The sequence below is a fragment of the Schistocerca nitens genome, chromosome 8 (assembly GCF_023898315.1).
Source record: "Schistocerca nitens isolate TAMUIC-IGC-003100 chromosome 8, iqSchNite1.1, whole genome shotgun sequence".
Lineage (NCBI taxonomy): Eukaryota > Metazoa > Arthropoda > Insecta > Orthoptera > Acrididae > Schistocerca > Schistocerca nitens.
Window position 1 is genome coordinate 241,551,734 of NC_064621.1, and position 17,064 is coordinate 241,568,797.

Here is a 17,064-nt window from a genome sequence, read left to right on the forward strand (position 1 = left end):
ATTATTATATATTATTATTATTATTATTATTTTAGTTTTATTTGTTAAAGCGGGCTCTCCTGTCTGTGATGCAGCGTCGAGGGTAACCGCAGCCACGGTCTCCGAGCTGATAGTCCATGCTGCTGCAAACGTCGTCGAACTGTTCGTGCAGATGGTTGTCGTCTTGCAAACGTCTCCATCTGTTGACTCAGGGATCGAGACGTGGCTGCACGATCCGTTACAGCCATGCGGATAAGATGCCTGTCATCTCGACTGCTAGTGATTCGAGGCCGTTGAGATCCAGCACGGCGTTCCGTATTACCCTCCTGAACCCACCGATTCCATATTCTGCAAACAGTCATTGGATCTCGACCAACGCGAGCAGCAATGTCGGGATACGATAAACCGCAATCGCGATATGCTACAATCCGACCTTTATCAAAGTCGGAAACATGGTGGTACGCATTTCTCCTCCTTACACGAGGCATCACAACAACGTTTCACCAGGCAACGCCGGTCAACTGCTGTTTGTGTATGAGAAATCGGTTGGAAACTTTCCTCATGTCAGCACGTTGTAGGTGTCGCCACCGTCGCCAACCTTGTTTGAATGCTCTGAAAAGCTAATCATTTGCATATCACAGCATCTTCTTCCTGTCGGTTAAATTTCGCGTCTGTAGCACGTCATCTTCGTGGTGTAGCAATTTTGTTGTCCAGTGGTGTACTTCATTAGAGAGTATCAAGCTCTTGAGACGTGTACGGGAGATTTATAACCAACAAAACTCTGCACATGTAAGATAGGGGTCCTTCTCCTGTAATTCAATCATATTTTCTTGAAATTGTGTAAAAAATTTAAATAAACACTTCGTTCACAAATAAAGTTCTATTAATTTAACTGTTATGTCACAATATATTTTTTCTCTGTTGATGTATAAATTTTTCATATTTGTTAATCGCGCTTTTATTGTTAGTTTTTAAAGATATATGTGTCATTTGGAGATGATTTACATAACGCCCCTGTGAAATTGTATTCTCCATACTATTTTATTCGTAAACGATATGGAAATAAGTCACCATGTCGTTAGTATGATCAAAAACTTTATATGTGAAAATGAATAGACTCGTTGTAAAAACCTAATTTAAAATTGTAAGAATTGAAGATGTGATCGTAAAACATGAACACAGTTAATGACAAAAAGCTGTAAATTTCAGAAGTCAGTATCGTAAAAAAATGCTTTTTTTGTATCTATTTTCTTGCTTTTGAACACGTCATTGCTGAGACACGTGTGTGAACTCATAATCAACGGTTCTAGGGTAAAGCTCATCTTTGAAAGAGAAGGTGGAGAGATAATAGAAAAAATGATTGAATTCAAAAAGTAGGTCTCTTCAAGACGAGATGCAAATAATTTCTGTGTGAATCTTGGACAGCGAAGTGTAAAATGGAACAAAGCGAGATACAAAACTTGAATTTTATTTGCAAAAATATTTCTTCAGTTTTTGCGTGTTTTATATACCTGTATGTTCCCAGGACAGTGGCTAACATAACCGGGTAAGTACTCTACAGAGGTGAATCCAGAGAAGTGGCTATGGGGTTTGAACCCCTCCAGAACTACACCCAATTCTTCTTAATCTAAAAACAAAATTGTCTCGAAAATTACTCGCAATTGTAGTTAGTATTATAACTGATTAAGAAAACTCTTCGTTTACTCTAGAGAGTTTGGTGACACAAATTTTCTATGAGCTCTGCCGCCCTTCCCCGCCACCCTCAGTCAAAATCCTGCATTCTACTCTGGTACTCAATTGTAATTGTGCAGAATCAGTCGAACTTCAGAATTTCGAACATTTTCTTCGTGCCTTCTCTCTCTCTCTCTGCCTGCGCCCTCTCGGGGCTTTACTACGCGCCTCCTAGGTACTTCCCTATGGCACAACGGCCTCATTCGCAGATTCAGCGACGCGGGGTTCTCCGACTGGCTGGTGCGTCTCATACACTCATACCTCACAGACAGGGGTTTCAACACCGACGTGCAGGGAAAACAATCAACACGACACGGTATACACGCGGGAGTACCCCAGGGAAGCGTCCTAGGGCCCCTACTGTTTAACCTCTACATAAACGATCTCCCAACCACACACAACACAACGATGGCAATCTACGCAGATGACACAGCCATCCTCGCGCAAGATTGGAAACCATCAAACATTACGTCACGCTTACAGACCGCACTCAGAGTGGCTGAGCTTTGGTTAGAGAAATGGCGTGTTAGAGTAAACGTCGACAAGTGCGAAGCCGTTCTGTTCATTAGAAGACCGAAGCAACTGCGCAAACACCGATACTGCAGACCAATAACTCTACACGCACGCCCAATAAGTTTCCGCGAGAAAGTCAAATACCTCGGTGTCTGACTGGACCGGAAATTACTCTGGGGGGGACCACATACAACACATGACCAACCGAGCAAGCGCGAGGCTCAAACAGCTCTACCCTATGCTCAACAGGCGTAGCACACTGAACAGAAGGGTGTCGAGCTCCATTTACATGACACATATTCGAACCCTGATGACGTACGCAGCCCCTGTCTGGGGATATGCTGCGCCCACACGCCTGCGCCGTCTGCACCTCGTACAAAACAAAGTACTCAAAATCATAAGCAATGCTCCACGATACACACTCATCGCGGACCTTCACCGGGAATACCGACTTGAGACTCTCACGGAGGTAATCCACAAACTCACCACAAGACTATACAGAAACTCCAGACATTCCCAGAACCCGTTTATTGGCTCTGAGCACTATGGGACTTAACTTCTGAGTTCATCAGTCCCCTAGAACTTAAAACTACTTAAACCTAACTAACCTAAGGACATCACACACATCCATGCACGAGGCAGGATTCGAACCTGCGACTGTAGCGGTCTCGCGGTTCCAGACTGTAGCGCCTAGAACCGCTCGGCCACCCCGGCTGGCTAGAACCTATTTGTTCTGAATCTGGGGAACTACGACCACAACCATAGATGGAAACATAAAAGACCAAAAGACATACTTGTAACGACATAACATCCTTGGCCAAGTTCACGCAAACACAACGGTACAAGTAAGCCCCTGTTAAACAGTCACCATTACTGGATATCCAGCTGGAACACACTTGCCGAATAACTGGCACCACGCAGGGAAGCCGTACCGTACACTAAATGCAGACAATCTTCACCCCCCCCCCCCCCACCACAGTGAGATGATCTATGGGCGATCTCCCACTAATATATAACGATCCTGATTGTTCCAGGAATGCAGCAGCTGCAGCAAACTCGGATACATCGCCATCGCCTGCGACGGTAATGATGCATGATACCCATACTAACAAACCCAACCTTGCATGAACTATCGCAGCTAGAAAGCCACTACTGCTTTTACTACACATCCCACTGTCGCAGAGGTTTTTTTCCCACGGCACTAGCCTTGGCACTTTTTTCCCTCTGCTCTTCAAATTACTACCCTCATTCGCGTTGCGTCCACTATCTGTCACCATGTTAATGCGTAGTCTTACCCAGACGCACGGATAACATCACAGCCCAGCATCCTGTGATCCACCTATTAGATAACTAACATGTTGACGGAGGTGATAGTAGACCTTTTGGTTTGGTTACCACGTTGGTGCGGGCGTGGAGGCGCCCAATCTCTCTATCAGGTACTTTCGTCGCTTAAGGATCCTAACAGATTTGTAGACTGAAGCAGTGGCGATTGTGGAGGTTGAGGTAGTGAGGTGCGGCTGAGGCTCACCTGGTGCGAAAGGGGTTGAGCCAGGCGGAGACGAAGGCGCTGTCTATGGCGACGACGCGGTGGTCGCGCAGGTGCGGCGGCAGCAGCAGCTCGAGGCGCGGCGCGCGGTGCTTGATGCGCATGCGCGCGAGCGCGGCCGCCAGGCGCACGTGCGCCGCCCACAGCGCCGCCTCGGCGTCGGCGAGCCCGGCCTGCGCCAGGAGCGGCGCCGGCTCCCGCGCCTTGAAGTCGCGCTGCCACAGGTCGAACAGCAGCAGCCACACCTGGCTGCGCTGGCCCCGCAGCTGTCGGCAGCAGGCGGCGTTAGTGCCAGGCTCCACAGCCCACTCTATAACAGCAACATACAATTTCCTAACCGCGCTGTAGTCGAATGTAGAGCCATTTCCCGCTGTCCGGGAGACGGGTGTCCTTTGTTCGGCAGGCAGATGGTTGGCAGTTCGTCCCGAAATATTTATGATGGGTGGTGGTCGAGGTCTAAGAGACTGGATTAAGGGCTCCTGATTTCCCTATGACGGCAGGTGTTTGCCAGTGCACACTATCTGATTACAAGTATCCAAACACATATTATGTTATGTTATGTTAACCGGGGACCCAGAAAGGACGGAGAGGCTCCGTCCCTGCCGCAACGGCAGTGGTCCACAACCCCACGACCACTACCGCAGTCCACTTCATCCCTCTGCCGCCCCACACCGAACCCAGGGTTAATGTGCGGTTCGGCCCCCGGTGGACCCCCCCCCCCCCCCCCCCCCCCAGGGAACGTCTCCGTCTCACACCAGACGAGTGTAACCCCTTGTGTTTGCGTGGTAGAGTAATGGTGGTGTACGCGTACGTCGAGAACTCGTTTGCGCAGCAATCGCCGACATAGTGTAGCTGAGGCGGAATAAGGGGCACCAGCCCGCATTTGCCGAGGCAGATGGAAAACCGCCTAAAAAACATCCACAGACTGGCCGGCTCACCGGACCTCGACACAAATCCGCCGGGCGGATTCGTGCCGGGGACCGGCGCTCCTTCCCGCCCGGAAAGCCGTGCGTTAGACCGCACGGCCAACCGGGCGGGCCAGACACATGTTAGTGGACATTAATATGGGGTGTGTTGGCCCTTCGCATTTATAACAGCATTTATAACAGCAATCGCCGACATAGTGTAGCTGAGGCGGAATAAGGGGCACCAGCCCGCATTTGCCGAGGCAGATGGAAAACCGCCTAAAAAACATCCACAGACTGGCCGGCTCACCGGACCTCGACACAAATCCGCCGGGCGGATTCGTGCCGGGGACCGGCGCTCCTTCCCGCCCGGAAAGCCGTGCGTTAGACCGCACGGCCAACCGGGCGGGCCAGACACATGTTAGTGGACATTAATATGGGGTGTGTTGGCCCTTCGCATTTATAACAGCTTGAAATCTGGTAGAGGCATCTTTCAATGGCTGTGGGGGGATGGTAGCCCAGTTCTCAGCGAGAGATGAATCCAGAGAAGGTAGTGATCTTGGACTCTGGGGTCTGGCGCGAATTCAACGTTCTAACTCATCCCTAAGATGTTCCATTGGATTCGAGTTGGGACGCTGGGCAGGTCGGTCTATTTCAGAAAATTCCCTGACACTTGCTGCTTTATATCAAAGTGCACTGTCAAGCTGTTACAGACTATCATCTCCAAATAGTTACTCTATTGTACACAGCACACATCCAGCGTTTTCTCAAGTATGATAAGGGGACCACACATCCAAGCGGATAGTTGAGTGTGTTAGAGAGCTGCTTCTGGGACGGTGAGGTTCAGCGGCCCCGGATTGAAACCACCCGCAGATTAACGACAAGGGTCCGTGTGCCAGCTAGCCGGTATGTGATTTGTAACCAGTTTCCCACATCTCACAAGGTGAATACTGCGCTGGTACCCAGGTCCTGCCTCAGTTATACGATTCGCAAACACTTAAACTTTCACTCATTTTCACGTGCATAAAAGTACACGCAGGCAGTTGGGGTGCAGATCTTCCGTCCTAGAGTGGGGGGGAGGTGTGGTGATGTGGTGGAGACCGGGAGGACATTTAAACCACTCCGTCTACAGGCCACAAGTGGCCCATCGGGTCCATCCGACTGCCGTGTCATCCTCCGAGGAGGATGCGGTTAGGAGGGGCATGGTGTCAGCACACCGCTCTCCCGGTCGTTATGATGGTATTCTTGACCGAAGCCGCTACTGTTCGGTTGAGTAGCTTCTCAATTGGCACCACGAGGCTGAGTGCACGCAGAAAAATGGCAACAGCGCATGGCGGCCTGGATGGTCACCCATCCAAGTGCCGATCACGCCTGACAGCGCTTAACTTCGGTGATCTCACGGGAACCGGTGTATGCACTGCGGCAAGGGCGTTGCCTATGGAAGGACATTTAGCCACTCCTTAAATTAACCATGACAAATGCGTTAATAGCCATACCGACCCTAAGTAAATAAGGGGGCCACACCCTAAACACGAAAAACACTCCCATCCATAACACCACTTCCTCTGTACTTCACTGTTGGCACTACACGTGATGGCAGATAACGTTCTCCAGGCTTTCGCGAAACTCAAACCCTTCCACCGGATTGCCACAGGATTTAGTGTGACTCATCGCTCAAAATTACACGTTTGCAATAATCTGTGGCTTTACTCTTTCCAACACGTCAGGTGTCACTTAGGACTGACTATAGAAATGTATGGCTTTTGAGGGGTTGTTCGATCATAGTACCCCATTCTTTTTAACTCCCTACGCTATATCATAGTGCTAACTGGACTGTTAGTAGCAGTTTGGAACTCAAGAGTGATTCCTTCTGCTGTTTTTGCAACTTTTTAGTACCAATCTCAGAAATGCTCGGCGGTCCCTGTCCCACAGTACACGGAGCCTGCCTGGTCTTGTTTTAGCTGTGGTTGTTACTTCGCATTTCCATTTTAGGATCACAACACCAACAGTCGACTTGGACAGCTTTTGAAGTATTGAACTGTCCAATGAGAGATTTGTTACTCAAAATACATCCAGTCACTACTCCACATTCTGAGCCATCAAGCTCTCCTCATCGATCCACTCTGCTGTTGCTGCTTCTCTACTGCCAACACAATACCCCCACCTCCTTTTGTACTGGCGGGTCCGCTTCCCATGCCATCTAGTGACCAATTCCGCATTACGCTGGGGTGTCCAGATACTTCCGATCAGATTGTCGCCGAGCGAGATCACATGTATTTTCTTCGTCCGCTAAAAGAACTGAAGAGGACATAGTGTCAAATTCAAGTTTTCTTTGTTTTGTGTACTTGCTGTAGTGTCCGTTCTTGTCACACAACTGAATAGTAGCGTCCCAGCAGCGCTTGTTCTTGAAAAAGCTTGTTCTTTACCTGAAGTCCCGATAATCGCGAGATAACCAGAAATTCTGCGTGACACAAACACAAAAAATTCTATTCAAGTTTTCTTGATAGTGCAAAATTCGTTTAAAATGACTGCTACTAGTTTCATCAGTGTCCATTGTCGCAATGAAAGTGTAATTAAACGTTTCTAAATCGTATTTAACTAACACATTTAGTATTGTTTACTAGTTAGACGCGATCTAGGCCTAAATTTTCCTAGTTATAAACGTTTAAAAACCTGACCAAACACACCTGATAACGTAAATTCTCTAAAAGCAAATTAATTACAGATTCATTCTTCTGTCATTGTATCTCTAAATCAGTAAAAAAAAAAAAAAAAAACCACCGCACAAAAGACCTTTGTGTCGTTTTTTGTTTACACACAGCCAATCTCGCGTCCTTGACAAATTTAAAACATTCTTTAAACCTAATTATTCTTTCGAAACTGACCATGAGTGAGAAATGTGGGAGCTGTTATAGGGTAGTGAGTAGAGGGATTTGTTGCCAATCTTGTAGGAAATATTTTCACTGGGGGGGGGGGGGGGGGGGGGGCGGGGGGATGTAGTGGGGAGAATGTTGGGAGAACAGAAGAGGCTCTCTCCTGTATGCAGTAGGAACATTTTGATTGGGGAACAGGAAAGGAAAATCTGTGCCCTTAAGGCACAGTTGAAGGAAGCAAGGAAGGAACTCATAAGGATCAAGTGACATAGGGGAGAGGAGGGTGGTTGGGAACTGGCAGCTGCTAGGAGGATAGGAAGAAAGAGAACGCGATCTGACAGTTTTATCATAAACACCAAAAACAGGTATCTGCCAGAGTTAAGTGGAGAAGAACCTCAGGTAGAACGAGGAGCAGGAAATGTGCAGCACACTTCAACCGAGGCCAAGAAGCCTAGAATTTACAAAGTGTTAGGAAGAAGAAAGTGCTGCCGCTAGGTATTAGCCATCGGCGAGGTGTAGGCCCTCAGTTACAGGAAAGTTTAGGGACAACGTACCAGGCCACCAGTATCTTCAAGCCAAATGCAGGGCTAAGTCACGTGACAGAGGACCAGGAGTAAATCTAACGATTGTCTCTAACTAGAAGTCTGTAAATATATGTGTATACGAATTAGCTTATTTTAAATTGATCTCAATTTAAAAATACTTTGACATGTCCTCTATCCTTGTAAAAAGAGATCTACGGATGAATAAAGCTACTACTACTACTACTACTACTACCACTACTACAGATTGTGTACGTTGGAAAGTAACTTGTGTGAGTTGCACGGAGCGAGTTCCACCGTGTTTTCTTGATGGCATGTACGGCTTCTGGCTACCATGCAGCAGTGACGGCTGGCTCGCCTGCTGAAGCTATCATTCGGATTAAGGCCTGTGACAAGTTTCTGTGTGATAAAATGTTTGCTTATATTACAGATGATTGTTCTAAAAACTGAGAGTTTTTTTCAGCATGTAAGCGTGACCCTTCCCTACAAAAATCAATTTAAGCAATTATGCTTTCTTTCCTCCAATGTGGAGACATCCGTGGTAATTAAAAGACACTCTGAGGTTCATTTCCAGTCGAACATCACCCTCGCTTGCCCACACCTGCCATTACGTGCCGCCTTGCAGGTTATGCCGTCAGATGCCGACTGTTCTCCTCACTGCCCGGCGCAAGGAGCATTAAGAGAAGCTGACAACGGAAATAGCATCGTGGCTACCACTCCAAAGCGTGCAGACCTCCCTACAGGTAAGCAGCGGCGCGTGAGCCATCAAGTAAACTTACAGAAAATCTTATCCTTGTGACACACAATGAGCAGGAACAGAGAATCGATGAAAATGCGCTGGCCGAGCGGTTCTAGGCGCTTCAGTCCGGAAACGTGCGACTGCTACGGTCGCAGGTTCGAATCCTGCCTCGGGCATGGATGTGTGTGCTGTCCTTAGGTTGTTAGGTTTAAATAGTTCTAAGTTCTAGGGGGATGATGACCTCAAATTTTAAGTCCCATAGTGCTCAGACCCATTTGAACCGTTTTTTGATGAAATGCCTATTTTTTCTCCTGTAGCAGATTTGCTGAAAGGGCTAAATATTAAATAATTCAGAGTCTTCATTTGTGCGGCCGCAGTGACAGCAGTAGCTCTGCAATTATTAAAGACAATCAAAAAACAGACAGCACGTTTTACGAGGAGAAAATAAACAGACCCAGTGACTATAAATTTAGTCGTATTTCATGACAAGAAATGTCTAGTGCTGCAAATCAACGTGAAATTAGGTCAAAAACATCAGTACCAAATTCAAAAATACCTAACAAATGCCTAGATGTAACCGTAAATCAGACAAGAATGCTGCCACTGTCGATATTTTAAACAAATCGAAAATTTACAGAAGCATATTCCAGTAGCTGCAAAGACGGTTTTTAAACATCTTTAATAAAAGTTAAGTAATTTAGTGGGCTAGTTTGGTACTAGCGAAACCGAGTAATCGGCCAACAGTCGTGGGATTTAGAAGTCTCTTGCCCTCTGGGCCACAGGTGCTGCTTCCGTAGACTGTTTCTGAATCCGGGGAACAGGTGAAATTTTATGATAAACGGAGTTATTTGTTGCAATATGGAATTGCAAGTACAGAGATGCAAGAATTAATCTGGGTCCGCCAGTAAACGTTTCCGATTCAGTCCACAGAGACAGTCTGATCCGAATACTAGAAACCAGGAAGGTCGTTAGCTGCACTCAATGTGAACTCAGGAGGCATTGATCCAGTTTCGACAAACTGAGCCTGCTGCTGTGCATTATGCTGTCTTACAAAGATAGCATTTAACTGAGATATTTTTCGATATTTAAAACCGGTACAGCAATAAGTGGAGGCACGCCATTGTAAGACAGCTCCATCGATGGGGCTTCCATACTCTTCTGCTTACATTCCTATCGTCCTACACCACCTTCCACTCGTTGGAGTAACGCAGATTAGCCGTGCACGCGAGGGATGTTGTTGGAACTGAACTACATCAGAGCCATCTCGCACTATTTATCTGTAATGCGCTGACCACGCATCTTGAACAGACGTCTCTCTCGCTGTAGTGGATACACCTGGTCGTGGCATCGTTGAGAAGTGGCGCTGTAACAGCGATAATCGTAGGAAAATCCTTAACTGCTTTTCAGTAAAGAGCAAACCATTATCGTTCCAAGCGACAAGGTCACCTATACACAGGGGCAAGGGGAAGACGTGCATCCTCCTCCCTGGCTCCCAGGGAAAGGAAAAAATATAGGTACTCTGCTGTTCTCCTTTCGAGAAAATTATTTAAAAGTCGGTATTACGCAGGTTTTCAACAGAGTCGAAACTGGAACTTTTTTATGGCTTCTTACAAATCGCCATTCGTCTTCCAAAATATTAAAAGCACTCCACACCCCCCACATCTAGTCCCTCCTCCCCTAAAAACCACTGTATAGGCGCCCAGAGCAAGGGGTGCCTTTTATTAAGTGTTAAACAATGGAATGAGTGTGCTCCCAGCCGCCGTTGGATAAGCAGCTGCAGCAGCAAGTCGTATACCCCTACTTACTTATTTGTTACATAGTTTAATTCTTAATTTCTTTGCGTGTTTTTGGGTACTTGCATTGTTTAATTCATAAATATCGGGCGTATTATAGTATTTGAGAGTTGTAGCATCGCGCTTTAGTGTTTACTTCGTAGATTCTTACTTAAATTGCGTGTGAGTTTCGTATAGGATGTGTAATTTCGAGTTTTAGTTACTGTAATCGTAAATTCAGGCAGATTGTAGCGCAGTCGTTAGGCATTTGTACAGGTTAGTTAATACATTCTTTGCGTGTTTCCCTTGCGTTATCTAGGCACTGACTCGTGTTTCAGTAACTGTTGTTCAACATCGATTAGAATGGACAGGGACTGTGATTGCTGTGTTCGGATGAGGGCTGAGTTGGCATCCCTTCGCTCACAGCTGCAAGCGGCGCTGACTTCGGTCGCGCAGCTTGAGGCTGTTGCTAATGGGCACCATTGTGGGGAGCCGGACTTGGGTATCACGGGGATATCAACCTCGTCCCGTCTGTCCCCAGATTGGTCTGCCGCTGTGGTTGCCCCGGTTGCTGCCCGCAGTGGGGCTGAGCCCTCGCCTGTGGTTGATTGGGAGGTCGTTCCAAGGCGTGGCAGGCAGCGAAAGACGTCGCCGGAGGCTGATCAGAAAGCCTCCCCGGTGCGTCTGACAAACAGGTTTCAGGCGCTGTCTCTGGGTGAGCCAGATGCAGCTGCCTGCCCTGTTTCAAGGTCCGGGCAATCACAGGGGGTGGGCTTATTGGTAGTTGGGAGCTCCAATGTTAGGCGCGTAAGGGGGCCCCTTAGGGATATGACGGCTAAGGAGGGAAGAAATCCAGTGTGCACTCCGTGTGCATTCCGGGTGGAGTCATTCCTGATGTGGAAAGGGTCCTTCCGGATGCCATGAAGAGCACAGGGTGCAGCCAGCTGCAGGTGGTGGCACATGTCGGCACTAATGACGTGTGTCGCTTTGGATCTGAGGAAATTCTCTCTGGATTCCAGAGGCTATCTGATTTGGTGAAGGCTGCCGGTCTTGCTTACGAGATGAAGGCACAGCTCACCATCTGCAGCATCGTTGACAGAACCGACTGCGGACCTTTGGTGCAGAGCCGGGTGGAGGGTCTGAATCAGAGGCTCAGACGGTTTTGCAACCGTGTTGGTTGCAGATTCCTTGACTTGCGCCATAGGGTGGTGGGGTTTCGGGTTCCGCTGAATAGGTCAGGAGTTCACTACACTCAGCTGGCGGCTACACGGGTAGCGGAGGCTGTGTGGCGTGGACTGGGCGGTTTTTTAGGTTAGAAGGCCTCGGGAAAGAACGGGGTGGGCTGCAATCTCAAAGGGTGCATGGCAAATACAGGACATGCTTGGATCAAGGAACAGTCGGAATTGTAGTTGTAAATTGTTGTAGTTGTGCTGGGAAAGTCCCTGAGCTTCAAGCGCTAATAGAAAGCACAGAAGCTGAAATCGTTATAGGTACAGAAAGCTGGCTAAAGCCTGAAATAAGTTCTGCAGAAATTTTTACGAAGTCTCAGACGGTGTTCAGGAAAGATAGATTAGGCAGAATTGGTGGTGGAGTATTTGTGTCTGTCAGTAGTAGTTTATCTTGTAGTGAAGTCGAAGTAGATACTCCGTGTGAATTGGTATGTGTGGAGGTTATAACTAACAGCCGAACTAAGTTAATAATTGGCTCCTTCTACCGACCCCCAGACTCCGATGATATAGTTGCGGAACAGTTCAGAGAAAGTTTGAGTCTCGTAACAAATAAATACCCCACTCATACGGTTATAGTTGGTGGGGACTTCAACCTTCCCTCGATATGTTGGCAAAAATACTTGTTCAAAACCGGTGGTAGGCAGAAAACATCTTCCGAGATTGTCCTAAATGCTTTCTCCGAAAATTATTTCGAGCAGTTAGTCCACGAACCCACGCGAATTGTAAATGGTTGCGAAAACACACTTGACCTCTTAGCCACAAACAATCCAGAGCTGATAGAGCATCATGACTGATACAGGGATTAGTGATCACAAGGTCGTTGTAGCTAGGCTCAATACCGTTTCTTCCAAATCCACCAAAAACAAACGCAAAATAATTTATTTAAAAAAGCGGATGAAGTGTCACTAGAAGCCTTCCTAAGATAAAATCTCCATTCCTCCCGAACTGACTATGCAAATGTAGACGAGATGTGGCTCAAATTCAAAGATATAGTAGCAACAGAAATTGAGAGATTCATACCTGATAAATTGGTAAGAGATGGAACTGATCCCCCGTGGTACACAAAACAGGTCCGAACTCAGTTGCAGAGGCAACGGAAAAAGCATGCGAAGTTCAGAAGAACACGAAATCCCAAAGGTTGTCTAAAATTTACAGACGCGCGAAATTTGGCACGGACTTCAATGCAAGATGCCTTTAATAGGTTCCACAACGAAACATTGTCTCGAAATTTGGTAGAAAATAAGAAAACATTCTGGTCGTATGTAAAGTACACAAGCGGCAAGACGCAGTCAATACCTTCGCTGCGCAGTGCCGATGGTACTGTTACCGACCACTGTGCCGCTAAAGCGGAGTTATTGAACGCAGTTTTCCAAATTCCTTCACCAGGGAAGATGAATGGAATATTCCAGAATTTGAAACACGAACAGCTGCTAGCATGAGTTTCTTAGAAGTAGATACCTTAGGGGTTGCGAAGCAACTCAAATCGCTTGATACGGGAACGTCTTCAGGTCCAGATTGAATACCGATTAGGTTCCTTTCAGATTACGCTGATATAATAGCTCCCTACTTAGCACTCATATACAACCACTCGCTCACCGATAGATCTGTACCTACAGATTGGAAAATTGCGCAGGTCGCACCAGTGTTTAAGAAGGGTAGTAGGAGTAATCCATCTAACTACAGACCTATATCATTGACGTCGGTTTGCAGTAGGGTTTTGGAGCATATACTGTATTCAAACATTATGAATCACCTCGAAGGGAACGATCTATTGATACGTAATCAGCATGGTTTCAGAAAACATCGCCGCTATCGACGGGGGATCTCAAGTTGATTCCGTATTTCTAGATTTCCGGAAAGCTTTTGACACCGTTCCTCACAAGCGACTTCTAATGAAGCTGCGGGCCTATGGGGTATCGTCTCAGTTGTGCGACTGGATTCGTGATTTCCTGTCAGGAAGGTCGCAGTTCGTAGTAATAGACGGCAAATCATCGAGTAAAACTGAAGTGATATCAGGTGTTCCCCAGGGAAGCGTCCTGGGACCTCTGCTATATAAATGACCTGGGTGACAATCTGAGCAGTTCTCTTAGGTTGTTCGCAGACGATGCTGTAATTTACCGTCTAGTAAGGTCATCCGAAGACCAGTATCAGTTGCAAAGCGATTTAGAAAAGATTGCTGTATGGTGTGGCAGGTGACAGTTGACGCCAAATGACGAAAAGTGTGAGGTGATCCACGTGAGTTCCAAAAGAAATCCGTTGGAATTCGATTACTCGATAAATAGTACAATTCTCAAGGCTGTCAATTCAACTAAGTACCTGGATGTTAAAATTACGAACAACTTCAGTTGGAAAGACCACGTAGATAATATTGTGGGGAAGGCGAGCCAAAGGTTGCGTTTCATTGGCAGGACACTTAGAAGATGCAACAAGTCCACTAAAGAGACAGCTTACACTACACTCGTTCTTCCTCTATTAGAATATTGCTGCGCGGTGTGGGATCCTTACCAGGTGGGATTGACGGAGGACATCGAAAGGGAGCAAAAAAGGGCAGCTCGTTTTGTATTATCACGTAGTAGGGGAGAGAGTGTGGCAGATATGATACGCGAATTGGGATGGAAGTCATTACAGCAAAGACGTTTTTCGTCGCGGCGAGATCTATTTACGAAATTTCAGTCACCAACTTTCTCTTCCGAATGCGAAAATATTTTGTTGAGCCCAACCTACATAGGTAGGAATGATCATCAAAATAAAAGAAGAGAAATCAGAGCTCGAACAGAAAGGTTTAGGTGTTCGTTTTTCCCGCGTGCTGTTCGGGAGTGGAATGGTAGAGAGATAGTATGATTGTGGTTCGACGAACCCTCTGCCAAGCACTTAAATGTGAATTGCAGAGTAGTCATGTAGATGTAGAAAATCCAGGATGGAATTATGACAGTATTATGAAAACGATAGTTGCTACTCACCATAGAGCGAAGACGCTGAGTTGCAGGTAGAAACAACAAAAAGAATGTCAGCAAATAAGCTTTCGCTCAAAAACGCCTTCATCAGTAACACACACACACACGCAGGACCACAGTCTCTAGCTGCTGAGTCCAGACTGTGTGCAGCAGTGTATGGTGAGAGAAGCAACCAGATGGTGGGGGTAACGAGGAGGCTATTCCTGCCCACCCCAGCCTCCTCCTTACCCCCACAATCTGGTTGCTTCTCTCACCATACACTGCTGCACACAGTCGGGCTTCAGCAGCCAGAGACTGTGGGCATGTGTGTGTGAGTTGCGTTTGTGTGAGTGCATGTGTGTGTATGTTGACTATTTCTGATGAAGGCCTTTTTCGGCGAAAGCTTACTTGCTGACAGACTTTTTGTTGTGCCTATCTATGGCTCAACATCTACTGGCCGTTGTGATTTTTAATGCAGGACATTCAGCATTAAACGTGTGTTTTGCCCAAAATGGCACATATGTTGATCTGTGCAGTGCATTCGTAAATAATGATGATCTACTCTGTTTATTACTAATAACTGTCCATTTATACAGTCACACTCAGATCTGGTCTGTGCCTGAATCACATCATTAACCTGGATCTCAACTTCTGAACAGTGACGTGACCGGTGCAACTGATCACTGTGGCCACCATCAGCCAACCCCTTAGTAAGGTAATAATTAACAAATTTTGTAAGCTTTCGAGCAATGTGTTTACATGAGTGACCATTCGCTGTGGCCATCACCACTAGACTCTTTCATAGAACAATATTTAGTAATAATCGACTGGAGCCATAACCGACGCTATTTATTTCCTCCTTGGCTGTAGCCACCCAACTTCTGCTGCAGATACAAGAGAGTTTCCATCTCGAGTGTTTTACCCAATTGCAGCAAAGGAAATTTCATGGTGGAGCTTTGCTTAGCCAATAGCAAGCGAGAACGCTCTTACCAGGTGGGTGGTGACACTGCGAACGTCAGCAAAACGTCTCCCTGTAAACACCACACTGACCTTCTGCATGTCATAAAGAAGGCACGCTGTCCTTCTGCCCAGACTATAGGTCTTATGACACATCGCACCATATTACTATTATTCGATATCTTTTTTAACGTGTTATGTCCCTCGTATCCAAACATTTTTTAGCTGTATGTCATTACATTATCTAACAGGTCAGGGAATGATGTCCTTGGAAGAACTACTTTAATTTATTCCCAATTACCATTATTAAATAAATGAAATTTTTTCATTCAAACAGCAGTAGAAACTTGCCATTGGAGATACACAGTTAGGAGGTTGGACAAGTGGGCTAAAGAGATTGGTTTTAGCTTTTCTACAGATAAGTATTTGTGTGTGTGCGTGTGTGCGTGCGTGTGTGTGTGTGTGTGTGTGTGTGTGTGTGTGTGTGTGTGTGTGTGTGTGTGTGTGTGTGAGGATTTTAACTACTCAATTTTTACTTTGCCTGACTTTAAATTTAGGGATGCTGCTCTACCTTTTAGAGACTAGGTGACGTTTTTGGGACTTGATTCTAAGCTTTTGTGATTACTCCACAGATAAGTGACCTGAAGGAAAGCCCCTTGAAAACGCAGAACACCTCGAAGTGCCATAACCACAGATCTTGGAGAGCATACAAGGCATGTCTGCTGCAACCTTTGGGAAGTCCCAGCTACATTGTGGGTGCACAGCATACAATTAACTACGCCATCCGTCATGTGGGAATTAGGCTGGTCAGGTGTGCGTGTTGGGCCATTTCCGTACACACTTCCTGTGCTGAGGGCTGATAGCCGCCATCTGGCATTGGCAGCAGTTTCTCATGGTGTTTGAGTTGCACAGGATCGCACAGAATCCTCGCACGCGGGCAAACTGAACGTCCAGTCTTTGTTGGGCTATTTGGATTTATGTTTTCATGCTTTTTCTAAATCACTTAAGGCATCTACTGAGATGGTTACCCGGCCACTTTCCCTTTTCATCCTTTGTCAAGCCACGTTTAAACTTCTTCTCTAATGATTTCATCATCGACGAGACGCTAGAGTTTAACCTTGTTTCCTCCCTTTTGTTCCAGAGCCGACATAATACAGAACTGTTGCTTGCCTTACCACAAATTTGTTCTCATAAATTGATTGTGAACAACGATGCAATTTAAAGGAAGGTAGGAAGATTATGTATGTTAACGTCTCGTCATTGACGAAGTCATTAGAGACAGAAAACATACTCACATTGGGGGAGAATGTGGACGACAGTTTGCAGTGTTCTCTTTCAAAGGAAC

General features: G+C 46.4%; 1 protein-coding gene across 1 annotated transcript in view; it reads right to left on the reverse strand.

The window, feature by feature from the left end:
- The window catches only part of LOC126199499 (putative methyltransferase NSUN7), a 194,719-nt gene that overhangs the window by 133,022 nt on the left and 44,633 nt on the right, over window positions 1–17,064 (reverse strand). The window contains exon 3 of the mRNA XM_049936422.1: window positions 3,752–4,035. Coding sequence (XP_049792379.1) covers window positions 3,752–4,035 — 284 coding nt within the window. The remainder of the gene's footprint in view (window positions 1–3,751; window positions 4,036–17,064) is intronic.